General features: G+C 40.8%; 1 protein-coding gene across 2 annotated transcripts; it reads left to right on the forward strand.

Annotated features, from left to right (window-relative positions):
* The first annotated feature begins 2,587 nt into the window (after positions 1-2,587).
* On the forward strand, positions 2,588-22,354 carry ASNS (asparagine synthetase (glutamine-hydrolyzing)). Of its 2 annotated transcripts, XM_082632868.1 has the most exons (13): positions 2,588-2,691; positions 6,066-6,101; positions 6,829-7,100; positions 10,683-10,920; positions 14,844-15,029; positions 15,285-15,386; positions 15,876-16,003; positions 17,283-17,409; positions 19,011-19,117; positions 19,597-19,697; positions 20,831-20,912; positions 21,003-21,158; positions 22,016-22,354. In XM_082632868.1, exons 3-13 carry the CDS (start codon positions 6,852-6,854, stop codon positions 22,223-22,225), a joined length of 1,686 nt encoding a protein of 561 aa, XP_082488994.1. In that variant the 5' UTR covers positions 2,588-2,691; positions 6,066-6,101; positions 6,829-6,851; the 3' UTR covers positions 22,226-22,354. The 2 variants fall into 2 exon arrangements, with proteins under 2 accessions (XP_082488994.1, XP_082488993.1); XM_082632867.1 differs by lacking the exon at positions 6,066-6,101.
* Positions 22,355-22,630: the final 276 nt, after the last annotated feature.

Consider the following 22,630-nt stretch of genomic DNA (forward strand, 5'->3'; position numbering starts at 1 on the left):
TTTCTGAATCTTAGTTTTACATTGTAAAATGTGGGTAGAAAACCTACTTTCCCAGCTTGTCCTCAGGTTTGAGAGAGTATATAGAATAGGACATAGCAAAGTCTATTTGATGCTGAAAACTTTAGGGCAATAAAGAACCTTAGGACTTAGTCCTCTATCATCCTTGCTCTTGTCTGGCAACTACTCAGTGTCTACTGCATGCTCTGTGCTTAGGGAATTTGTATTCTTGACAATCACTGAACTGGTTGGGAATGTATTACATGAGGATATCAAACCTGTATCCTGTACAAGCATTAACTATAGTGTGATCTCAGTATGTCTTGCACATGTAATTTTACTATTTCTCAATTTATTTTGGCGCTGATGTGACTAATAAAATACAAATTTATTTTAGAGTGTTATGAAGTCATGGGGCCTTGTTTATTTTTATCTTGGTATATTTTCTCTATCAAAGGGACACTAAAAGCACACTGTCTTCTTGTGGGGACAGGTCAAGAAAACCTTTTTTTAAAAAATTCTAAAAGGAATCTTTGTAAAAATGTTTAGGGGTCACTGATATAGTTTGGTTTTAGGTATCAATGTGACTTAGATTTTATAAAGAAACATTAGGCCTTAAATATCTTTTAATGAGGACATGGCTTACCCAGTTCTGCATAATAAATTTGAGGGCAGTACTGGTACCAGTTCATCAGTGCCTTTAAAATGGAGAGTCTCCTCTTTCAAGCTCTCAGTGCAGACAATAAATAGGAAAAAAGTCTAATTTCAGGGTAATTCTCCAATATATGAATGGGGATGAAATCTGGAAAAGAAAATATATTTTGTCCTGAATGGAGATCATTCATATTTTGTAAAAATAAGAGAGGCTATATCAACCCTTTTCTCTTCTGTCAGTGTCTCCAGTACAACACGGATCTTCTTGTCATTCTATTCCACAGGCAGAATGTGATGAAAAGAAAATGACCTGTGATCTAGACAAACCTGGTTTCACATCTGGATCCACAAGTATTAGGTGTGTAAATATGGATAATATACTTCTAATTGGGTCTCATGTAAAAATATCCAGATTGCAATGCTATTTTGAGTTTTGATGAGATAGTTGATATTGTGGGGATGAAAAAAAATAATTTCCCTCCTTGGGTGCTATGGCTCTACAGAACTCTCATCACTTTAGTACTTAAAATTTCAGGACTGGAAGGACCCCCAGTAGTCTCTAACATGCTTATTTTATTTATTTATTTTAAATTTATTTATTTATTTATTTTTGGCTGTGTTGGGTCTTCGTTGCTGCGTGCGGGCTTTCTCTAATTGCGGCGAGCAGGGGCTACTCTTTTGTTGCACGGAGTGGGCTTCTCATTGTGGTGGCTTCTCGTTGCAGAGCATGGGCTCTAGGCGCGCAGGCTTCAGTAGTTGTGGCCCACGGGCTTAGTTGCTCCTCAGCATGTGGGGTCTTCCCGGACCAGGGCTCGAACCCATGTCCCCTGCATTGGCAGGCGGATTCTTAACCACTGCACCACCAGGGAAGTCCCTAACTTGCTTATTTTAAAGATGTAAATGTAAAGAGGTTATAGAACATATCTCATGGTCATATGAGTAGTCATAAAATTCAGACTGGAATGGAACTCAGTCCTTTCCTGAAAGTGAAATTTGTCGACGACCAAATGTAATGAGTAATCGAACTGAACTGAATACATGAATCTACTGAGCCGATCCTGAGAGCCAAAAGGTGAAGAGGTTGACACAACCAACAAGGTGACCGTCTGGTTGAGTGCCAATACAACCACATCAGAAGTCTGATGATGATCCATCACAAAATACAATTACACTGTGCTGTAAGTCCAGAGGAAGGAGAAATTTAACTCCATCTGAGGTAGAAGAACATAATGAAATCTAATTTGCATTTAATAAAAAGTGGACTAGAGGGGTGGGATAGGGAGGGTGGGAGGGAGACGCAAGAGGGAGGGGATATGGGGATATATGTATATGTATAGCTGATTCACTTTGTTATAAAGCAGAAACTAACACACCATTGTAAAGCAATCATACTTCAATAAATGTTTAAAAAATAAAGATGTAGGAGTTTCATGCCCCCCAAAATAAATAAAAAATAAAATAAAAGGTGGAGACCCATCCAGCTCTTCCCATCTGTCTCACTATTTATTAATTTAGCAAATATATGTGTATCCACAGCTAAGATGCTCTCTTAGTAATAAGGAGGATAAAGCACTTCTAAAGACTTCACAATTAAAGACATGAGGGAGATCTGCTGCAGAGGGGATACGGCAATCAGTTGCTGATGGTTTCCCTAAGAACAAAACAAGTGCGGAAGATGAATGAATTGTCAGAACAGCAGGTAAGGTAATCCTAGGTGTCAGTGGGGCACCTGGCCAGACCTCTGAGGCTCTCCCTCAGCAGGTGCACTAACACTTTAAGAAGCAAGAAACAGAGCAGTTCCTCCGCCTCCCTCGCTCCGCATCCCTCGCTCCGCATCCAGTCCTGGCCGGTCTAGCGCCTTCACGCCCTGCGGGCCACGCCTCTGCGCGCTGGTTGGTCCTCCCAGAAGTGATGAAACTTCCCGCACGCATTACAGGAGCCAGAAGGTTATAAAGTGAGAGGTGACGGGAGGTCCTCAGCCCGCAAGTCGCAGCCTGCTCACCTTACGCTCGCCCGCCGGCCCACCTCGCTGGAGCCCAGGTAGGCTGGGCAGCCGGGGGTCGCGGCGCTCTCCCGGCGTGCCGCGGGGCTGCCCCGGGAGAGGGAGGAGGATGCGCGGCAGCCTAGCCCGCCCGACGGGAGGGCAGACGCGGATCCCGGCGTCCGCTGCTGTTGCGGCTGCTGCCGAGCAAAGGGGGCGGGGCCGATTGTTGCGCCCCTGGGAAGACCTCCGCTGTGGTCCCGGAGCGGGGACAGCGTGACCCGCAGAGCCAAGGCCCTGCCGCTTTGGAGAGAAGGCGGCGGCGGTTTAAGTTGGCCATTTTAAATTTAATTATTTTGTATTATATTGTGTCGAAGCCTGCGGAAGTTTTCGCATTTCAGGGGACCCGCTCGGATGGGCTGGAGGGTGCACGTGGCCCGAGTGCAGTCGCGAGTCATGGGGCGACGCGGTCGCTAGGTCCTGGTCCGAGAGGGAGGGTCTGCAGGGCTGTCTGTTAAGGCCTCGGAGGATAACCCCTCACCTCCGGCAACCTCCACCCCTTCACCTAGTTACCCCTCCCCCCATCTGTGTGGACTGCAAGACTCAACAAGTGACTTGCTGAGCAAATCCTGCCCAGAAGAGATCTGGGCACGACAGGCGGCGCGGTATGGGAAAAGGCAAAAGAAACGGGCATGCTTTTTCTCATTGGATATCTATTTTATAGGGCCAGTTTCAGTTTAATGTTATTAGTTTGAATGAATGGACAGTGTTTTTCCTCAGCCTGTGGCCTACATTATTTCTTTACCATCTATTGCCTGGGGTGCTTGATAAATAATTTAAAAGCACTGGTAACTCAACTTTTTCATTGATTGATCTCATTATTATAAGATTAATTAAAAGTAATTTATGGCTTAGTAATATTCCATTGTATCTATGTGCCACATCTCCTTTATCTATTCATCTGTCGATGGACATTTAGGTTGGTTCCACGTCCAGGCTATGGTAAATAGTAGAGGTAGACATAAAAAATGGACTGGAGGACATGGTGTGGGAGGGCAAAGATGGGGCGAAGTGAGAGTAGCATCGACATATACACTACGGAATGTAAAATAGTTGGCTGGGTGGGAAGCAGCAGCATAGCATAGGGAAATCAGCCCGGTGCTTTGCGATGACCTAGAGGGGTGGGATTGGGAGGATGGGAGGGAGGCTCAAGAGGGAGGGGATATGGGGACATGTGTATGCACATGGCTGATTCGCTTTGTTGTGCAACAGAAACTAACACAGTATTGTGAAGCAATTATACTCCAGTAAAGATCTATTTTTTTAAAAAAAGTAATTTAAGTCTTGAACCTGTGCAGGAGTTAGTTGCTGAAATCTTAAACTTCACCGTATCACTTTGCTTTTAAGTATTGGTTTAAGAAATTAAGTGCTCTGAAACAACACTGTCCAATTCAGTAACCACTAGCCACATGTGACTATTGAGAACGTGAAGTGCTGGCTAATCCAAATTGAAATATGCTTAAAGTGTTGATGATTTAATAGAAAAAAGCAATGTAAAATATCTTGTTAATATTTTTGTACTGATTACGTGTTGACATAATACTATTTTCAGTACATTGTGTTAAAATCTATTTGAAATTTCACTTTTTTCTCTTTAAAAATTTTTTTTATTATGCTTTTGTCTTTTTACTTTCTTAATGGCGCTACTAGTATATTTAACATTACACATGTGGCTCACATTTCAATTGGACAGCACTGCTCTAGGCGTTTATGAGGAAATATGGAAAATTACTGGGAACAGGTAACAGCAGTAGGAAAAAGCATTGCCAAGTAGGATGTTTGCAAGTAATACTGTTTCCAATAAAAATAATAGGTGATAGTTTTAATTTGCTTTTCCTGCTGGAGAAATAAGTGTGCTTTGCAATCGTTTGGCGCCCCTGTTTCCCCTCCAATTTAGTGCTTACTGTGTTTCTGTAGCATGCTTAATGGGATTCACTAAGCAGCATTAGGAAGACTTAGGTAAATGACTGACTAATCACCGCACATGATTTCAGAGCACTTTCCCAGCCCATTTTTCTAGAGTCAAAGGTAGATGGCTTGGGCTTCCCTGGTGGCGCAGTGGTTGAGAGTCCGCCTGCCGATGCAGGGAACACGGGTTCGTGCCCCGGGCCGGGAAGATCCCACATGCCGCGGAGCGGCTCGCCCGTGAGCCATGGCCGCTGAGCCTGCGCGTCTGGAGCCTGTGCTCCACAATGGGAGAGGCCATAACAGTGAGAGGCCCGCGTACCGCAAAAAAAAAAAAAAAAAAGGTAGATGGCTTATTAATAGTCACTTCACTTAAACCTCAGTGAATTTTCCCAGTAAATCTCGAAGTAAATCCAAGCATACCTAGCTTTGCAGGTACTGCTTTTTTTTTTAATTAAAACAAATTGAAGGTTTGTGACAACTCTGCATAGGTCTCGTTTTTCCAACAGCATTTGCTCATTTGCTCACTTCCTGTCTGTCACATTTTTGTAACTTGAAACTTTAGCGATCTGTGATCAGTGATCTTTGATGTTTCCACTGCAAAAAGATTACTACTTGCTGAAGACTCAGATGATGGTTAGCATTTTTTAGCAATAAAGTAGTTTTTAATTAAAGTATGTACATTGCTAGACATCATGCTATTGCACACCTAATAGACTACAGTATAGTGTAAACATAACTTTTATATGCACTGGGAAACCAAAAAATTCATGTGGCTTGCTTTATTGCGGTGGTCTGGAACCAAACTGACAATATCTCAGAGATGTTCCTGTATGTGATTATGAGCTATTTGGCCAAATGCATGGGAGGGGCTGCATAGGACATGTGATACTTCATTTCCAAGTTGTTTTAGTTAATACCATTTTCCATTAATTTGATCTGGTCTCATAAAAGCTCCAAATTAGGCTTTGTTTCATTTAAATGCAAATGAAATGTCTTCAGAGGATTGTTCCAAGTGATTGATGTAACTTGAATATTTATATTTTTTCTTGATGCCTTTTATCTAGGCATTTGCTGCAAATTTCCATTAAAAAATACCAAAATAGTTTACAAGTTACAGATATTTAGGTAAAGTAACTGTTTTGAGCTGACAGCATTCAACTAAAACTGCTCTTTATTTCACAGTTGAGAATTGAATTTGAATTGCAAAGTAATTAACATTTGTAGGAAGTACTTATTTGCTTCTTGGCCTACAGCGAAGAGCCAAATTGTTTTCTGAGGTACTGCTGGGTCTGTCCCACCTACTTTGCTTTCTTACTCACCAAGGTAGCTTTGAGACAGAAATGTTTAACATTTTTGTCTTTTAGGACATTTTGATGGTGAACATTTTGTATCTCTGTCAACTTAAATTTTTTTGTTGTTACTAAACTAAGATATCAAATAATATTGCTTTCTCTTTTCTTTTTAGAATTTCTTTGATTGTGTTTGAATAAGTCACTTGGAGGTAAGCTAGAAGTAGTGAAATGTTTATAATAGCTGTGTATCTTTTTTTTTTTGCGGTACGCGGGCCTCTTACTGCTGTGGCCTCTCCCGTTGCGGAGCACAGGCTCCGGACGCGCAGGCTCAGCAGCCATGGCTCACGGGCCCAGCCGCTCCGCGAATAGCTGTGTATCTTAATGTTACACTTAGGCAGTATGTATGATCATCTTTTCTACCCACTATACATCTATTAGTACAGGTATAAAGAGGCATTTAATTGTCAAGGAGACACAAGAGGCGACTGTAGTAATCTGGAGCATCTCTTGGATTTTTCAGGGCTTTTGGGATTCTGGGATGGAGAGAGTGGGGATGGGATCTCTGGCAAGGATGGAGCCAGCCTGCATGTGTATCTGTATCTTGGGTGTAAACCTAGGATACAAAACAGAATGTGGCCTGAACACTGCTAGCTCTAGCTGACCAAATCCTAATGTGAGAGGGATGCAGCCTTTGACTGGGGGTTAAGCTACTATAGCTGGCTGGATGTTAAGGCCATCCATCTTTCCTGAATACTTGTAAGTAAATTAAATCATTCTCTGTTCCTGTGTGACTGCCAACCTACTGGAAAATTGCTGTAGATAAGATAATTTATATTTCAGTCTTTGAAGTGGCTTATGCAAGTTTTGGGAATCAAGATTGAATACAGACTTGGATTGGATATTGAATATTTAATTTGTCTGTTTTTCTCTCCATAGAGAGCCCATAGCTCCATTGCACCATGTGTGGCATTTGGGCCCTCTTTGGCAGTGACGACTGCCTTTCTGTTCAGTGTCTGAGTGCTATGAAGATTGCACACAGAGGTCCAGATGCATTTCGTTTTGAGAATGTCAATGGATATACCAACTGCTGCTTTGGATTTCACCGGTTGGCAGTGGTTGACCAGCTGTTTGGAATGCAGCCAATTCGAGTGAAGAAATATCCTTACTTGTGGCTGTGTTACAACGGTGAAATCTACAACCACAAGAAGGTAAACAGAATAAAACCAGAAGCTATCTGGATGGGATTAAGCCTTAGAGCTAGTTGGTTATAATAATTTTATTTTGTATAATGCTTTTTGCTTTCAAACACTTTCCATGTTCGTTCTCATTTGCTCCAATTATATATAGAGAGACAGGGCACCGATGCACAAGAGGTGAAATGACTTGGTCACACACAAAAAAAAAATGATAAAAAGGATTACATTTCAGGTTTTTAACTCTTAGAATCTTTTTTTTTTTTCCTATTATGAACTTGAATGTTAATTAGAGGCTGTTAGGCACTGGGGATACAGTAGTAAATATGAGAGGTAGGTCTGCATGCTGGAGGAGTTTATTCCTTTAGGGAGCAGACAAAAAAAAATCATTGTACATATACTAGGCATTCTGAAAAAATGAATATGGAGCTCATGGATATGGGAGATCCAGTTTCAGTATAGGTGGTCAGAGAAAGCCTCTTGAGGAATTGACACTTGAACTCAGACTTGAATGGACAACGATTAGCTAGCAGGGCTGGGAAGGGCATTTTCGTGCAGAGGGAATAGCATGCTTAGAACCCTGGGATTGTCATAAGTGAACAAGGGCCAGGTGGGATTGGGGAGGACCAGAGCAAGAAGGACTTGGTAAGGAGGTAGAATATAATTCTTAGAGCAATGAGATTTGAAGATTTTTAAGGCAGGGATAGAATATGCTAATAGTTTGTGGATGATCACATTTGTAGCTGCCCTTAAGATGTTGCTGTTGCATAATTAATCAGGCGAAGGATAGACAGGTAGCCAGATGCAGTGGAGTGCAAGAAGTAAGACTTTCGGCAGCACTAAAATTGGAACGGCTTTTTAATCTGGTGAAAGCATACTCTTAGGATGAGAGTAGTGAAGGTTTGGAAATTCTAACCCGAGGAAGCCACATTTACTAAGAGCCTTGCAATCTGGAATTGTTTGGCTAGTGTTTCATAAGAAATTTTTTAATCTAAAATTTGCAAGTTATTTTTTTGTCACTCTCTGCCCCAACTTTTAATTTTGAAAATTTCAAATTTACAAAAAAAGAGCAGAACATTGAGCATCTGGATGGAATAATTGTTAATGTTTTGCCTTTTTTGCTTTATATCTCTGTCTATATACACACACATTCAATTTTGGGCTTAATCATTTTAGAGTATACTGCAGATATTATAACACTTTACTCCTAAATATGTAAGCATTTGTCTGCTAAGGATAAGGGCATTCTTCTACCTAACACCAATACTATTATTATACCTAAGAATCCATAATGCCCTCTAATATCCAGTTCATATTAAAATTTCCCAGGTGTTCCAAGAATATATTTATAGCTGTTTTTTGGTTTTGAGCCAGATTTCATTCAAGGGTCATACATTTGGTTGTGATTTTTCTTGGTACTTTTTGAGACTTCTTGATATATGCCTATCATTCATGAGTAGGGATTTATATTCTAGTCACCCTCTGGCCATTTTTATTTCTGAATAATAGCTTTAGTCTTTGTTTGTTGTCCGCTTATAGGAACACTCAAGAATAGGCTTTTCATTTGAAGAGTCGGTATAGTTATTCAGCATATTCCTTTCATATATTTAATAAGGGCCTACTATACATCAGACATCATTTTTATAGGTGCTTGGAGGTGAAATGGAACAGGAAAAGTAAGGGAGTTTCAAGCTAGTGGGAATAGAGGAGGGGGCAGTTAAAACTTCCTTATTAAGCCAAGTTGGTACCGTGTACGTGAGAATGCTAAGTTTGTATTATGGCAGTAGTAGCCTGACTTTCACCTTAAATTAGGTAGGAAATGCCATATTTTACTTGAACAACATAGTTGCTTTTGTGTATTTTGTTAAATAGTTAAATATTTTGAAAATATTTCTTTTCTAAATTAGCCAAATATGTTGTATTTTCAGACGCAGAGAAGTTCCATTGCTTCTACCAGTCATTCAGGTTATCTAGTGTGAGCATCTAAAATCTGTCTAAAGAGTAGAATTGACATTTCAGGCTTATATAAAGAATTCTGCAACATAAGCTTCAAAGGTCCCCCTTTTTTGGTGAAAATAGGATTTACTACTAAAATCCAGCCAGCAGTGGGAGTGGAGGGGGAGACTGGTCAAGGAGAGGAGGAATACGAGTGAAGGTTGGGCAAAGAGGAGGCCCCTTCCCTGCAGGGGGCATCAGAGGCCTAGAGCCAGCAAGTCAGATGGCACTGTGATTTCCGTGTGATGGCAGAACATGGGGGCTTTAAGCTAAGTGTGGCTTCAGGAGGGTGGGAAGCATACACATGAATCATTAACCAGTAAGTTACCTGTAAGCTTTAGGCCAAAGAGCCATGATGATGATGTGGTGGTGGAGTATAGATTTGGAAGGTGTTGCTTGCTGAAATCATCTAATGCTTTAGGCTCATTTATCCTGCAGGTACTTAAGCCCAGAAGGGTCAGCAGAAGACCCCTTCAAAACACTACTTCCTAGTGACAGAGGTCATCAATGACAGTCTCTCAGAGCAAGGAGAGGTGACCAGGAGGTGGCTTTGTAGTTATTGGAAGCGGCCAAAGCCCATTTTTGGACAGTTCCGTGCTTATAGACAGAAGGTTCACAAATTTATAGAGTGAGCATGGTTGTGAAGCATGCTTTACAGGTCATACACATATAAACATAGAGACTTACTTTTTGATATTTAAAAACATGTTTTAAATGTTCAAATGTACCCAGCGTTTCAACTTGATTTTATTTACGTGAACCTCCTCTCTATTATCAGCCAAAAATATGAGTAAGTACAAAGAAAGAGGAACAAACCAAGAAGTTTTCACCCTCACAGTTGGCCAGTGGTGAGGGAGAGCCACGGAGTTTGGGCCTAACTTAACTGAACCCTCTCTACATGCAGTGGGAATGATGGTCTCTTTGCTGTTCCACTGGGGGATGTGGATGAATAAAACTCCAGCATCATTTTGTCCATCACTGAGAAGTAGCTTTAATGCCTCTGCAGTGGTGGAAGGACGGGATGCTATAGTCCTCCCCAGGACCAGCAGCTAGCTCTGTGTTGGACCATTTGTCTCCACCATTGTGATGGAATCATTTATTTGTCAGGGAATAGTGCCAAATGTGTTTGTCCTTTCGCTTTCTGTTTTTATAGGAAGTCTGTGAGGCTGAACTGGAAGAAGCTCAGCTGATACTATATTCCCAAACCAAAATCTCACAGTTGAAGAAGACACATTTTTAGTGTCCATGACACCTGGCAATCTATTTGCTTTAACTTAACATATTTATGTAAATACATGTGTATTACATACACAGTATGTATGTAATATACATTTCCATCCCTCCACGCAATACTGAGGTACACTGCATCTGTATTCTGGTTATCAGAATGCAACTAAAATTTTCACGGGCTTAGCTTTATGTTATAATGAATTTGTATGATTCTGAGTTCAAACAGGCTATATTTTTATAATGCCATTCTTTTACATCACTAACGTGCATGAAATTATAAAGCACAAAAATACTGAAGCAACTTTGCAATAAAAAACAATTAGTGAATGCACAAGGATTCTAACATTTTTGTTTTACTATTGTTTCCTTAAGCTGCAACACCATTTTGAATTTGAATACCAGACCAAAGTGGATGGTGAGATAATCCTTCATCTTTATGACAAAGGAGGAATTGAGCAAACAGTTTGTATGTTGGATGGGGTATTTGCATTTATTTTACTGGATACTGCCAATAAGAAAGTATTCTTGGGCAGAGATACCTATGGAGTCAGACCTTTGTTTAAAGCCATGACAGAAGACGGATTTTTGGCTGTGTGTTCAGAAGCTAAAGGTAAGGATAGAATTTTACTGTAGATTTTCATTATTGTCCTGATTCTGTGTTTTCTTTTAAATAATATTTGTAAATCTAATCCAATGCATATTTACAAATGGGGCAACCCAGATTTTTTATAAGTGTCTATGTGAGTCATGGACTTTCTGAGCTTTTCTTTATAAAGCCAAGGAGTTGGACTCTCTTTTTAGCACTTAAATTCTGTAAACCTTAGAGGATAAATCTGTAGTAAAGTCATTTAATTTTTGTTGTGCTGATAGGCTCTGCGTCTGGTCTGATCCCATATGTATTTTCAAGTTTTCCTATGTCACATTGTAATGGTAGGGTTGGCTGTCCCTGCAGTTATTGCTCTGTGCCGTGGCTATCACACAGACTCATTTTAATTTAGCATTTTTTAAACAGCTTTATTGGTGTATAATTTACATGCCATACAATTCTTCCATTTAAAGTGTACAATTCAGTGGTTTTTAGTATGTTCATAGATATCTGCAACCAATGCTTCGGTCAATTTTAGAAATTTTTTATCACCTCAAAAATAAACTCCATAGGGCTTCCCTGGTGGCGCAGTGGTTGAGAGTCCGCCTGCCAATGCAGGGGACTCGGGTTTGTGCCCCTCTCCGGGAAGATCCCACATGCCGCGGAGCGGCTGGGCCCGTGAGCCATGGCCGCTGAGCCTGCGCGTCCGGAGCCTGTGCTCCGCAGCGGGAGAGGCCACAACGGTGAGAGGCCCGCATACCGAAAAAAATTAAAAAAACAAGTAAATAAATAAATAAACCCCGTAGGGAAATCCCTGGCGGTCCAGTGGTTAGGACTCTGCACTTTCACTGCTGAGGGCCCCGGTTCGATTCCTGGTCAGGGGAACTGAGATCCCACAAGTCTCGCAATGCGGCCAAAATAATAAAAATAAACCTTGTACTCTTTTTTTTGTTTTTTTGTTTTTTTTTGCGGTACACGGGCCTCTCACCATTGTGGCCTCTCCCGTTGCGGAGCACAGGCTCCGGACGCGCAGGCTCAGCGGCCATGGCTCACGGGCCCAGCCTCTTCGTGGCATGTGGGATCTTCCCGGACCAGGGCACAAACCCGTGTCCCCTGCATCGGCAGGCGGACTCTCAACCACAGCGCCACCAGGGAAGCCCAAATCTTGTACTCTTGAGCTGTCACTCCCCATCACTCCATATCTATCAGCCATTAAACTTCCTGTCCCCAACTACCTCCTCTACCCCCTGTCCTCCCAGTCCCAGCCAACTGCCAATCTGCTTTCCGTCTATGTGGATTTCCCTATTCTGGGCATTCCATATGAACGGAGTCATATCATATGTAGTCTTTTGTTACTGGCTTCTATCACTTGGCATAATGTTTCCGAGGTCTGTCTATGTTGTAACATGTATCAGTATTTACTTTTTATGGCCAAAAGATACTCCATTACATGGATATACCACATTCTGTTCATCCACTGTTAATCCTTTTGTCAGCTGATGGACAATTGGCTCTTATGAATAATGCTTCTCTACATATTTGTGTACAAGTTTTTGTGTTTTCATTTCTCTTCGGTGTATACCTAGGAGTGGACTTACTGGGTCACGTGGTTTACTCTGTGTTTACAAATAGCATCAAAAAGAATAAAATACCTGAGAATAAATCTAACAAAAGCAGTGCAAAACTGTATGCTGAAAACTATAAAACCTTGTTGAAAGAAATGAAAGAAGATCTAAATAAATTGGAAAGCATACAATGATCATGGATCAAGGACTTAACATTGTTAAGTTGGCACAGACTCCCCCAGTGGATCTACAGATTCAGCATGACCTCTGTCAGAATCCCAGGTGACTTCTTCATAAAAATTGACAAGCTGACTCTGAAATTCATAGGGAATGGCAAAGGACTCACAATAGCCAAAACAAGCTTGAGAAAGAATAAAGTAGGAGGATTCTCACTTCCTGACTTCAAAACGTACTACAAAATAATGGTAATCAGGACAGTGTGGTACTGGCAGGACAGACATATAGACCAGTGGAATAGAACTAAGAGTCCAGAAGTGAATCCATACATCTGCAGTCAACAGATTTTCATCAAGGGTTCCAAGACCATTCAATGGGCAAAGAATAGTCTTTTCAACAAATGGTGCTGGGACAACTGGACATACACATGCAAAAGAATGAAGTTAAACCTTTACCTCACACCATACCTAAAAGTTAAAGTGGGTCAAACTCCTAAATGTAAACGCTAAAACTATAAATCTCTTAGAAGAAAATATATGGCTAAATCTTCATGACCTTGGATTTGCAAAGATTTCTTAGATATGACCCCGAAAGCACAAGCAACAAAAAAATAAATTGGATTTCATCAGAATTAAACATTCTTGTACTTCAAAGGACACCATCAAGAAAGTGAAGACAACCCACAGAATGGAATAAAATACTTGTAAATCATATTTAGCATTTTTTGACAATAAAGTTGAGGAAGGCATTCATCTTTTATCTCCTAGCTAGATAGAATGACATCCTAAAATCTGGTCTACCTGCCTGTCTGCCTTTTTGCCTCATTCCTTAAATCCTTTCTCACTTACTGTGATCGTATGGCAAAGAAGTGTATACGTTATTTACCTAAAGTGCTGTTAGGGAAGCCCAGCAAAGAGAACACAAGGGAAAAGCAGACTCCATACTTCCACTGTGTCTCCGAAACCTTGATATGGAATTACGGTCTCACATCAAATTTACCCTCTGAAATTTCTTGACTTGTGATTTTTTTACATCCTAAACACTGCCCTTTTCTAAACAACATGATCTCATCTAGAGTACTGTACTGCAACAGTTTTCCTTTCTCAGTGCTTTTAGAATAGCCTATCAAAAACTCATTTGGGGGCTTCCCTGGTGGTGCAGTGGTTGAGAGTCCGCCTGCCGATGCAGGGGACACGGGTTCGTGCCCCAGTCCGGGAAGATCCCACATGCCGTGGAGCGGCTGGGCCCGTGAGCCATGGCCGCTGAGCCTGTGCGTCCGGAGCCTGTGCTCCGCAACGGGAGAGGCCACAATGGTGAGAGGCCCGCGTACCGGAAAAAAAAAAACCTCATTTGGTCATGGTGCTCCCTGCTTAAAATCTTGTAACTGCTCCTCCCCCTACAGGAGCTGTGTGGCTAGCTTGAGGTCTGCTTGCTGGTGATAGGATCTGGGGCTTGTCTGCTGTTTGAATTCCACACTACACAGTAGATTCCTGGGTCAACCAACTCAAATTATAAATCATAATAAGTATTCTGTGTAGATAGGCTGTTACTGTTTATAATAAACCACTGATTTTTCTTTTTTAATCACAGATCATGGTGATGTTAAGTTGGTTACTTCCTGTGAGAACTTATTGAGGAAATTTAAATTATAATGTTTAACTCACACACAGTATATAATAGCTACATAAGGGATAGACGTCTGACTTCTTAATATCTGAGTTTAAAGTACGTAATGGTGGATCATTTTGCTTGTTAAAGGACTGGGAACCATAAGCTATTTTCTTAAGATACCTCAGTGATGACAAGTGACTACCAGGATATCATAAAATTAAGTTTCAAGTCCTTCTCTTTGCTTAATAAATATATCTTTTCTTATATTTGTTTGCTTTAGTGAAGAAAATAGATTTTTTAAAATCAGAAATTCCAGCTAGGGAGAAGAAATTGAACACTGAAGATTTTCCTATTGCCTTGAATTACTAGAAACGAATGTAATTTTGCTGTGCATCTCTGTACCACTATTACCTTTCTAGTAAGTAGATGGTAGGGTTTTGAGTGATTATATTTTTCCAGTTTTGCTTATGTAATGGACACGTATTTGTATTAAAGAGGGAAGATAAATAGGAATTTAGATGATATTAACTAATCATGAAAGTTACTGTGAAGTATTATCCTCATTTGAATAAATTTATCTTTTTGAATATGTAGGTCTCATTAACTTGAAGCACTCCATGACTCCTTTTTTGAAAGTGGAGCCTTTTCTCCCAGGACACTATGAAGTTTTGGATTTAAAGCCAAATGGCAAAGTAGCATCGGTGGAAATGGTTAAATATCATCACTGTAGAGATGAGCCTCTGCATGCCCTGTATGACAGTGTGGAGAAACTCTTCCCGGGTAAGAAAGCAGTAGCCCACCCACCTGTTCCCCACCTCTCTCCCCAAAAGGAAAACTGTACTCTCACATCACTGGAATGATGTAAGTTCGAAAATCTGTTTCCTTTTTAATTTGGAGGTGACACATTGCAATTTGGCCAACTTCACTGTTGAGCAAATGCCATCATGATAGAGGTAGATGATTGTGTACCCATTTCAGTAAATAATTCAGCCCAGGCTTTTCTGCAGCTATTTAATTTCCTTTATGTGTTAATAGGTTTTGAGATAGAAACTGTGAAGAACAACCTCCGAATCCTTTTTGACAATGCCATTAAGAAACGTTTGATGACGGACAGAAGGATTGGCTGTCTTTTATCAGGTGAAGTCAGTTTAAAAACCTAATTGTATTTAGTGCATATTTAAGTTAAATGATTTATAGCTATCCAGTAGGTTTTGACTATAAAATACTTACTGTATGATTTAATCTTTCCTCCATTATAGGATGAAAAAGTTTTCTGTAAGTTGCTTTCAATATTTTAATAATAATGTAGCAACTTAAAGTGATACTATAATTATATTGGCACGAGTGAGCTAGTAAACATTCTTTAGACTGTTCCATGTCCTCCTACTCCACCATCTTGATTCGAGTCCTAGAATGTGTGTAGTGGTTTTTAACCAATTCAAATACTGTTACCATTGTCACAGGTTAAATGTTAGATTTTTCTCATTCAAGTTGATTTTCAATTTATAAAACTTAGGGATTTTAAATGGTAAAACTGTAATCTTAGTGCTTAATAGGAATGTAAAGCATATCTGTCCCTCTCTTATGTAAGGCCCATAACCACTACACTTCCTGTCTTGCTCATAGGTGGCTTGGATTCCAGTTTGGTTGCTGCCATCCTGTTGAAGCAGCTAAAAGAGGCCCAAGTACAGTATCCTCTCCAGACATTTGCAATTGGCATGGAAGACAGTCCTGATTTACTAGCTGCTAGAAAGGTAAGACACTGTCTTTGCCTGTTATGTAGTTAAGACAGACTTGTTAGTAATTGATGGTCCTATACTTTGCTGCTGCATTGACTTAGGTAATTGTTTTGAATTAAATATATTAAAATGGAATGAAATGCCTGTTGAATATCAACTATGTTGTACACTGTATTCTGGGCACTTTTTTTTTTTTTTTTTTTGCGGTACACGGGCCTCTCACTGTTGTGGCCTCTCCCGTTGCGGAGCACAGGCTCCGGACGCGCAGGCTCAGCGGCCATGGCTCACGGGCCCAGCCGCTCCGCGGCATGTGGGATCCTCCCGGACCGGGGCACGAACCCGTGTCCCCTGCATCGGCAGGCGGACTCTCAACCACTGCGCCACCAGGGAAGCCCCTCTGGGCACTTTTATCTATCACGACCCATGCAGTCCTCACAAAGACCCTATGATAATTCTGCCCTTTTGAGAGTTAGGGCATGGTATAGTGGTTCAGGCTGCAGGTGTTAGAGCCTGACTGCTGGTTTCAAATCCTACTTCTACCACACAATTCCTCACTTACGCGATGGAAATAATAGTATCTACCATGGGATAGTTTTGAGGTGAAAATTACATAATACTTAATATAAGTGTGTAGGATAGAACCTAGCGTGTAGTGAGTACTTAGAGAATGTTAGCTATTCTTTTTACTTTTCTTTTTTTTTTTTTATAAAGTACAGTGTTTAGGGCTGTGGGCAGAGGGGACCTTGTACACATTCAGTGTGTGGGAGACCTCGTTCCCACTTTGGAGAAACCTGCATAGAGTGGATGAGAAGGAGCAAGCAAGTGGTCCCAAAGCAAGCTGACCAATGCTAAATGAATCCACAATAGCCAAAGGAAACAGAATGAGGGGAGGGGCCATTTAATTTAGGAATAACATCCTGGATGTAAAATTAGGCATTGCAGGAGGGCCAAAAGGAGGTAAAATCAGTGTGAGGGGGAGTGGGGGGCATGCTTGTTAGGGTGAAGTCTTGGAGTGGGAAGAGTGGATGGGAGCTCTACCTCTTGGTGGTCAGTGGAGGGCAGACACTGGGGGAGGCAAGGGAGCCTGACTAGGTGGGGCTCGTATGCAGTGGCCTAGAGAATTATTTCCCCTTATTATGGTGGTGTACAGAATCATTTCTGCTTATTAGTTTGTCTTGTTTGTTTAACACCCTTGTTAATTCATAATGTGTTGTGAACTATGGTCCTGCTTCATTTTCAAGAGTAGTCCTTTTCTTTAAAACACAAGCCTGTGGGTATTTCTTTGTATAATCAGGTGGCAGATCATATTGGGAGTGAACACCATGAAGTCCTCTTTAACTCTGAGGAAGGCATTCAGGTCCTGGATGAAGTCATATTTTCTTTGGAAACTTATGATATTACGACAGTCCGTGCTTCAGTAGGTAAGGTATTTTATGATCCCAAAAAGATTTTTAATACTGAAAAGGTGTAAGGATTAAACAATCCTGTTTCAAGCAGTTGTTTAAAAAATAGTACTCAAGAATGAGCACAGGTAAAATTCCTGTGTCAGCAATTGTTGAAGACAAGGCCATTTAAGAATTCCTGAAACCTCTTTTGGAGAGGAACAATAAATACATAGTAAACTTCCACATTTATGGTATCACTATTTATATTTCTCCAAAAAGTAGATACATATTTTTTGCACCACCTTTCCCCCAGTTTCTCTGTATAAAAGTTTCTTGGGCTGTATAGGGAAATAGGTCTACGTTGTAACTAATTTCTGTAAGGAATACTCGTTTTAGATATATTTTGGTAAATATTCCATCGTAGGACTTATCAATCAATAACATATTGTGCAGCAAGAAGTACTAGTTATACCCTGTGGATACACACTGAGATTAGAAGTATACTCCCAATCAGACTGATCTAATTTTGCTGAGTCTCTAATATGCTACTAGCTTAGATATGCCTCTCTTAAGGGATGCAGAATCTGACAGGACTCCATTGCAAAGTTTAGGGTCTGCATCCTCATGCTCTAATCTTTGCAGTAATAGTGCAGAGGTGCTGTCTCTCCCAAGGAAGCAAAAATTAGTTCTTGAAGGGCAAAAAAATCTTAGGTTTTACAGTGGTTTCTGGCCTTCCAAAGGGCCATGGTACATCAACAGAAATACAGTATTTCTGGTACTGATATTTCATTGGTGAAGGAGATTAGGGAAAAAGATCTAAAAAGTATCCCTATAGGGAGGTGATCATGAAAAAACAGTTAAGAACAGATACTGGTTTACAGGGACCAACGAGCATTTTTTTTTTTTTTTTTTTTTTTTTTCTTTTTGCGGTACGCGGGCCTCTCACTGTTGTGGCCTCTCCCGTTGCGGAGCACAGGCTCCGGATGCGCAGGCCCAGCGGCCATGGCTCACGGGCCCAGCCGCTCCGCGGCATATGGGATCCTCCCAGACCGGGGCACGAACCCGCATCCCCTGCATCGGCAGGCGGACTCTCAACCACTGCGCCACCAGGGAGGCCCGAACCAGCATTTTTTAATGATGCAATATTCTTAACTGTATTTGACATATGCTGAATGGGGAGTAAGTATCAGAAAAAAAGCCCCGAATAAACATTAAGCTACCAAAGCCCTAACTTTTAATTTTTTTATAGTGATACTGGTGTGAACGTTATCACATTTAAGATATTTGAGTCATTGTTCAGCAAAATTTTTTAGCATTTTTAACATTGTTTAGCAAAATTTTCAGATAGACATTCTTGGTCTGAAAGCAGTAACATTTTAAAACCTATAAATAAAATTGCGGAAGGGTTTTGGGGTGTTTCATCACAACAGTACAAATTTTGGATTACGTACATAAAAAGATAGGTACCATATAAAGATATTGTAGATATAAGGTCATTCTTTTGCAAACTACTTTATATTAACAGAGAGTCTAGTCTAATATAGCAAAGCTCGCAGTCATTTCCAGAAATCAAATAAAAGGCATTTTTGGTAGAGGGTTATGTGGCAATTAACAATAATTTCTGTCTCTTTTTTAAGGTATGTACTTAATTTCAAAGTACATTCGGAAGAACACGGATAGCGTAGTGATCTTCTCTGGAGAAGGTTCAGATGAACTTACACAGGGTTACATATATTTTCACAAGGTAAGCATTCTCAAATGAAGGGATATTGATCCTAGGGGAAGAAAAGTATGAATTATTATTTACCTATTTTCTATCTTCTTTTTTGGTATAACAGTAACACTTTGAATATCTTGTGAGACATATCAGGAAATCTGATAGTGTCTGTATTTTGGGGGGGAGAAAGAAGTCTTAATAGTGGCAGATAATATCTTTTTTTGAACTAGTTAAGCCTAAGAATCATGTTTCTGCTCTTAGTCCCCTATGGTCTTATGGCTGTCGTACAGCATGTCATTTTGTTTGTTTTAGCACTAGCAGTCTTGGTGTGAGGGAAGGTACGTTTTATCAAGCATTTACTCCCTTCCCTAAGCTCTGTTTGGCTTTTTGTCTTACCCACCTTTAGAATTGGAGTTACGTGTACGAGTAAGATATAAAAACTGTTTCATGTGCCAGAAGCAAAGCTTGTGGGTGTATTTGTAACTTCAGCTCTGTTTGCAAAATAGGCTCCTTCCCCTGAGAAGGCTGAGGAGGAGAGTGAGCGGCTTCTGAAGGAACTGTATTTGTTTGATGTTCTCCGAGCAGATCGAACTACTGCTGCCCATGGGTAAACGTGGTATTTTAGGAAGCGATTGTAAAAATAACCTCAAAAAACAAAAGGCTCAGTGGTCGATTTCTTTCTTTCCAGTTAGTATATGTTGCAAAGTATGCCTTCTATAGAGAAAATGAAGCTTGTCTGTTAGTGCAAAGGGATAAGGCTGAATCAGAGTGCTGTTGTCATGGTGAGAGGACATGGATAGGCGGTTTGAGATGGAGTTCCCACCTTGAAAGCACAACATCTTGCCCACTTCTGGGCAACTGAGATGGAAGGCACTTGCAGCTCTTTTTTAAAGTTTTTTTTAAGAGAAATAAAGATTATACACCTTCATGTTGCGAGCGTTGAGCACCTGCCATGCCTGTTTGATGCTGTGGGGACCATGTGTGGGGAGAGGGAAGCGAAGATGCAAGAGATTTGATCAGCTTATAAAACAGGTTTCTTTGGTATCATTTCTGGTTGGCTAAAGTTTTCACTTTTTAAAGCTGGTCATGTTGGAGAATTGAAGACTCTTACTGTATGTGATAAACAACCAATATCAACTCTTTTAGTTGCTTCTACCAAATCACACTTAGATTAGAAAATAATATGAGGTTGGGGAATGAACTGAATTCAAACATTTTTACTACTAACTGATGAATAACTTACATTCAGTATAAACCAGTGTTCTACAATGTTTCATCAAAGGCCACATCATCTGTTTCTTGGATCCTGGGGACTCTGGTTAGGACAAGCAGATAGGGTAATAACCGCAGATTAGCATTACAGTTTTTAATAGGAAGAGAGATGGTCTCACCTAGAAAAAACTGTGAGTCAGAAAAGTCAAGGCAAAGTACGTTCTTAATGATCAGGTCACTCATTCTTTTTCTGATTTTTGAGATATTTAATAGTTTACAGAAGGGAAAGTAAAAGTAATTATTCTCCAGTAGTTCGTTTCACTCCCTAGATGATGTAATATGTACTCTGAATGAAGGTTTTTGTATTCGTGCATTAGCGTAGGGCAGTTATTTAGGATTATAAAAATGACTTTATAATGTTAACATTACTTAGAGGCTAAGTGAATTCCTAGGAAACTAAGTCTGAATCTAAACAGACAGGCACTAAATATCCATCTTGATTTAGATTTTCTTCTTTTCCTTTTTAAGCCTTGAACTGAGAGTCCCCTTCCTGGATCATCGATTTTCTTCCTATTACATGTCTCTGCCACCAAATATGAGAATCCCCAAGGTGGGTGAATCAAGATAAAAACTGTCAAAAAACCATTGATACTGGTTATATTTAGAACTTTCACTGACACTCCTTTTGTTTTCATGTCAGAACGGGATAGAAAAACATCTTCTGAGAGAGACGTTTGAGGACTCCAATCTGATACCTAAAGAGATTCTCTGGCGACCAAAAGAAGCCTTCAGTGATGGAATAACCTCAGTTAAGAATTCCTGGTTTAGGATTTTACAGGAATACATTGACCATCAGGTATCATGTCTTTAAAAGTTTTTTCTGGAATAGGATAATTTGGATGCAAGAGTAGTAATCACTGTTCATTTTGTATTTAATTTAAATGTTTGTGTCTGCGGGAGAGATGCCCTATAAACAATACTTCTTTTAAAGAATTCTGTAAGAATAAAGTGGCATCTAGAATAGAGAGAGGAGACTTACCGGTCATCACTGACTTTTTTTTTTTAATTTATCTATTTTATTTATTCTTGGCTGCATTGGGTCTTCGTGGCTGTGCGTGGGCTTTCTCTAGTTGTGGCGAGCGGGGGCTATTCTTCGTTGTGGTGCGCGGGCTTCTCATTGCGGTGGCTTCTCTTGTTGCAGAGCACAGGCTCTAGGTGTGCAGGCTTCAGTTGTAGCACGCGGGCTCAGTAGTTGTGGTACGTGGGTTCTAGAGTGTGGGCTCAGTAGTAGTGGCGCACTGGCTTAGCTGCTCTGCGGCATGTAGGATCTTCCCGGACCAGGGCTTGAACCCGTGTCCCCTGCATTGGCAGGTGGATTCTTAACCACTGCGCCACCAGGGAAGCCCCCTGGCTTTCATCTTACACATTTTTGGGCACCTATTGGGTGCCGGACATTATTAGGCACAAATGAATCAAACACTTAGAGCCACCACTTAGAAGAAGTGTGCATGTGAATGTTCCTTAAAGGTCACTGCAGCTATGTATATTAGGGTATTTTAGCATTTTCTAAGTGATCCAAAGAGTCTCTCACACAATATACAGTCATGCCTTTTCTCTTTTTGTTTGTTTTTTGTTTTTGTGAAGCCAGATTAAATACAAGTATTTCCGTGCCGGTTAAAAAACCATTTCGCTTCTATCTTGTTATTCTTGCAGGTTGATGATGCAGTGATGGCAAGCGCAGCCCAAAAATTTGCCGTCAATACTCCCAAAACGAAAGAAGGCTATTACTACCGTCAGATCTTTGAACGCCACTACCCGGGCCGCGCCGACTGGCTGCCTCATTACTGGATGCCCAGGTGGACTAGCGCCACTGACCCTTCTGCCCGCACTCTGACCCATTACAAGGCCACTGCCAAAGCTTAGGTATTCCCTGAGCCATGGAGTGAAAGTAAACATTTCTTCTCATTGTGAAGGGTAGGGGGCTTGGGGGCAGGAAGGGTCAACGGCCCGGGCTTGCTTGGGTGTGAAAAAATAAAAGTCTTAAATCTGAAACATTGCTATAGTCATTTATATTCATACAGCCCCCTCATCAGAGGTAGCTAGAAACTGAACAGCTTTCACTGTATCACAAAAGAGAGTGAGCTAGGAAAGGGGAAACAGTCTGATGTTTGGGAAGCCTCACACGCCCTCTCCTGGCAGAGCTATTGTAGAGGACTTTTGGGTCTCATGCCAGCGGGGCCTCCTTCCAGGCCTTGCCTCATCTGTGTGTGGTCCTCCTCTGACTTCCTCCCTTACTTCTTTCTGCATTCCTAACAGCTGGCTAGTTAC

This window comes from Mesoplodon mirus (assembly GCF_964341445.2).
Source record: "Mesoplodon mirus genome assembly, chromosome: 9".
In the NCBI taxonomy this organism is placed as follows: domain Eukaryota; kingdom Metazoa; phylum Chordata; class Mammalia; order Artiodactyla; family Ziphiidae; genus Mesoplodon; species Mesoplodon mirus.

What these genes read in the sequence shown, in the direction of transcription:
- ASNS (XM_082632868.1), top strand. Translation starts at nt 6,852, where the DNA reads ATGTGTGGCATTTGGGCCCTCTTTGGCAGTGACGACTGCCTTTCTGTT. An exon ending in AAATCTACAACCACAAGAAG is followed by an intron (nt 7,101 to 10,682) that starts GTAAACAGAATA and finishes TGTTTCCTTAAG; the next exon opens with CTGCAACACCATTTTGAATT. An exon ending in TGTGGAGAAACTCTTCCCGG is followed by an intron (nt 15,030 to 15,284) that starts GTAAGAAAGCAG and finishes ATGTGTTAATAG; the next exon opens with GTTTTGAGATAGAAACTGTG.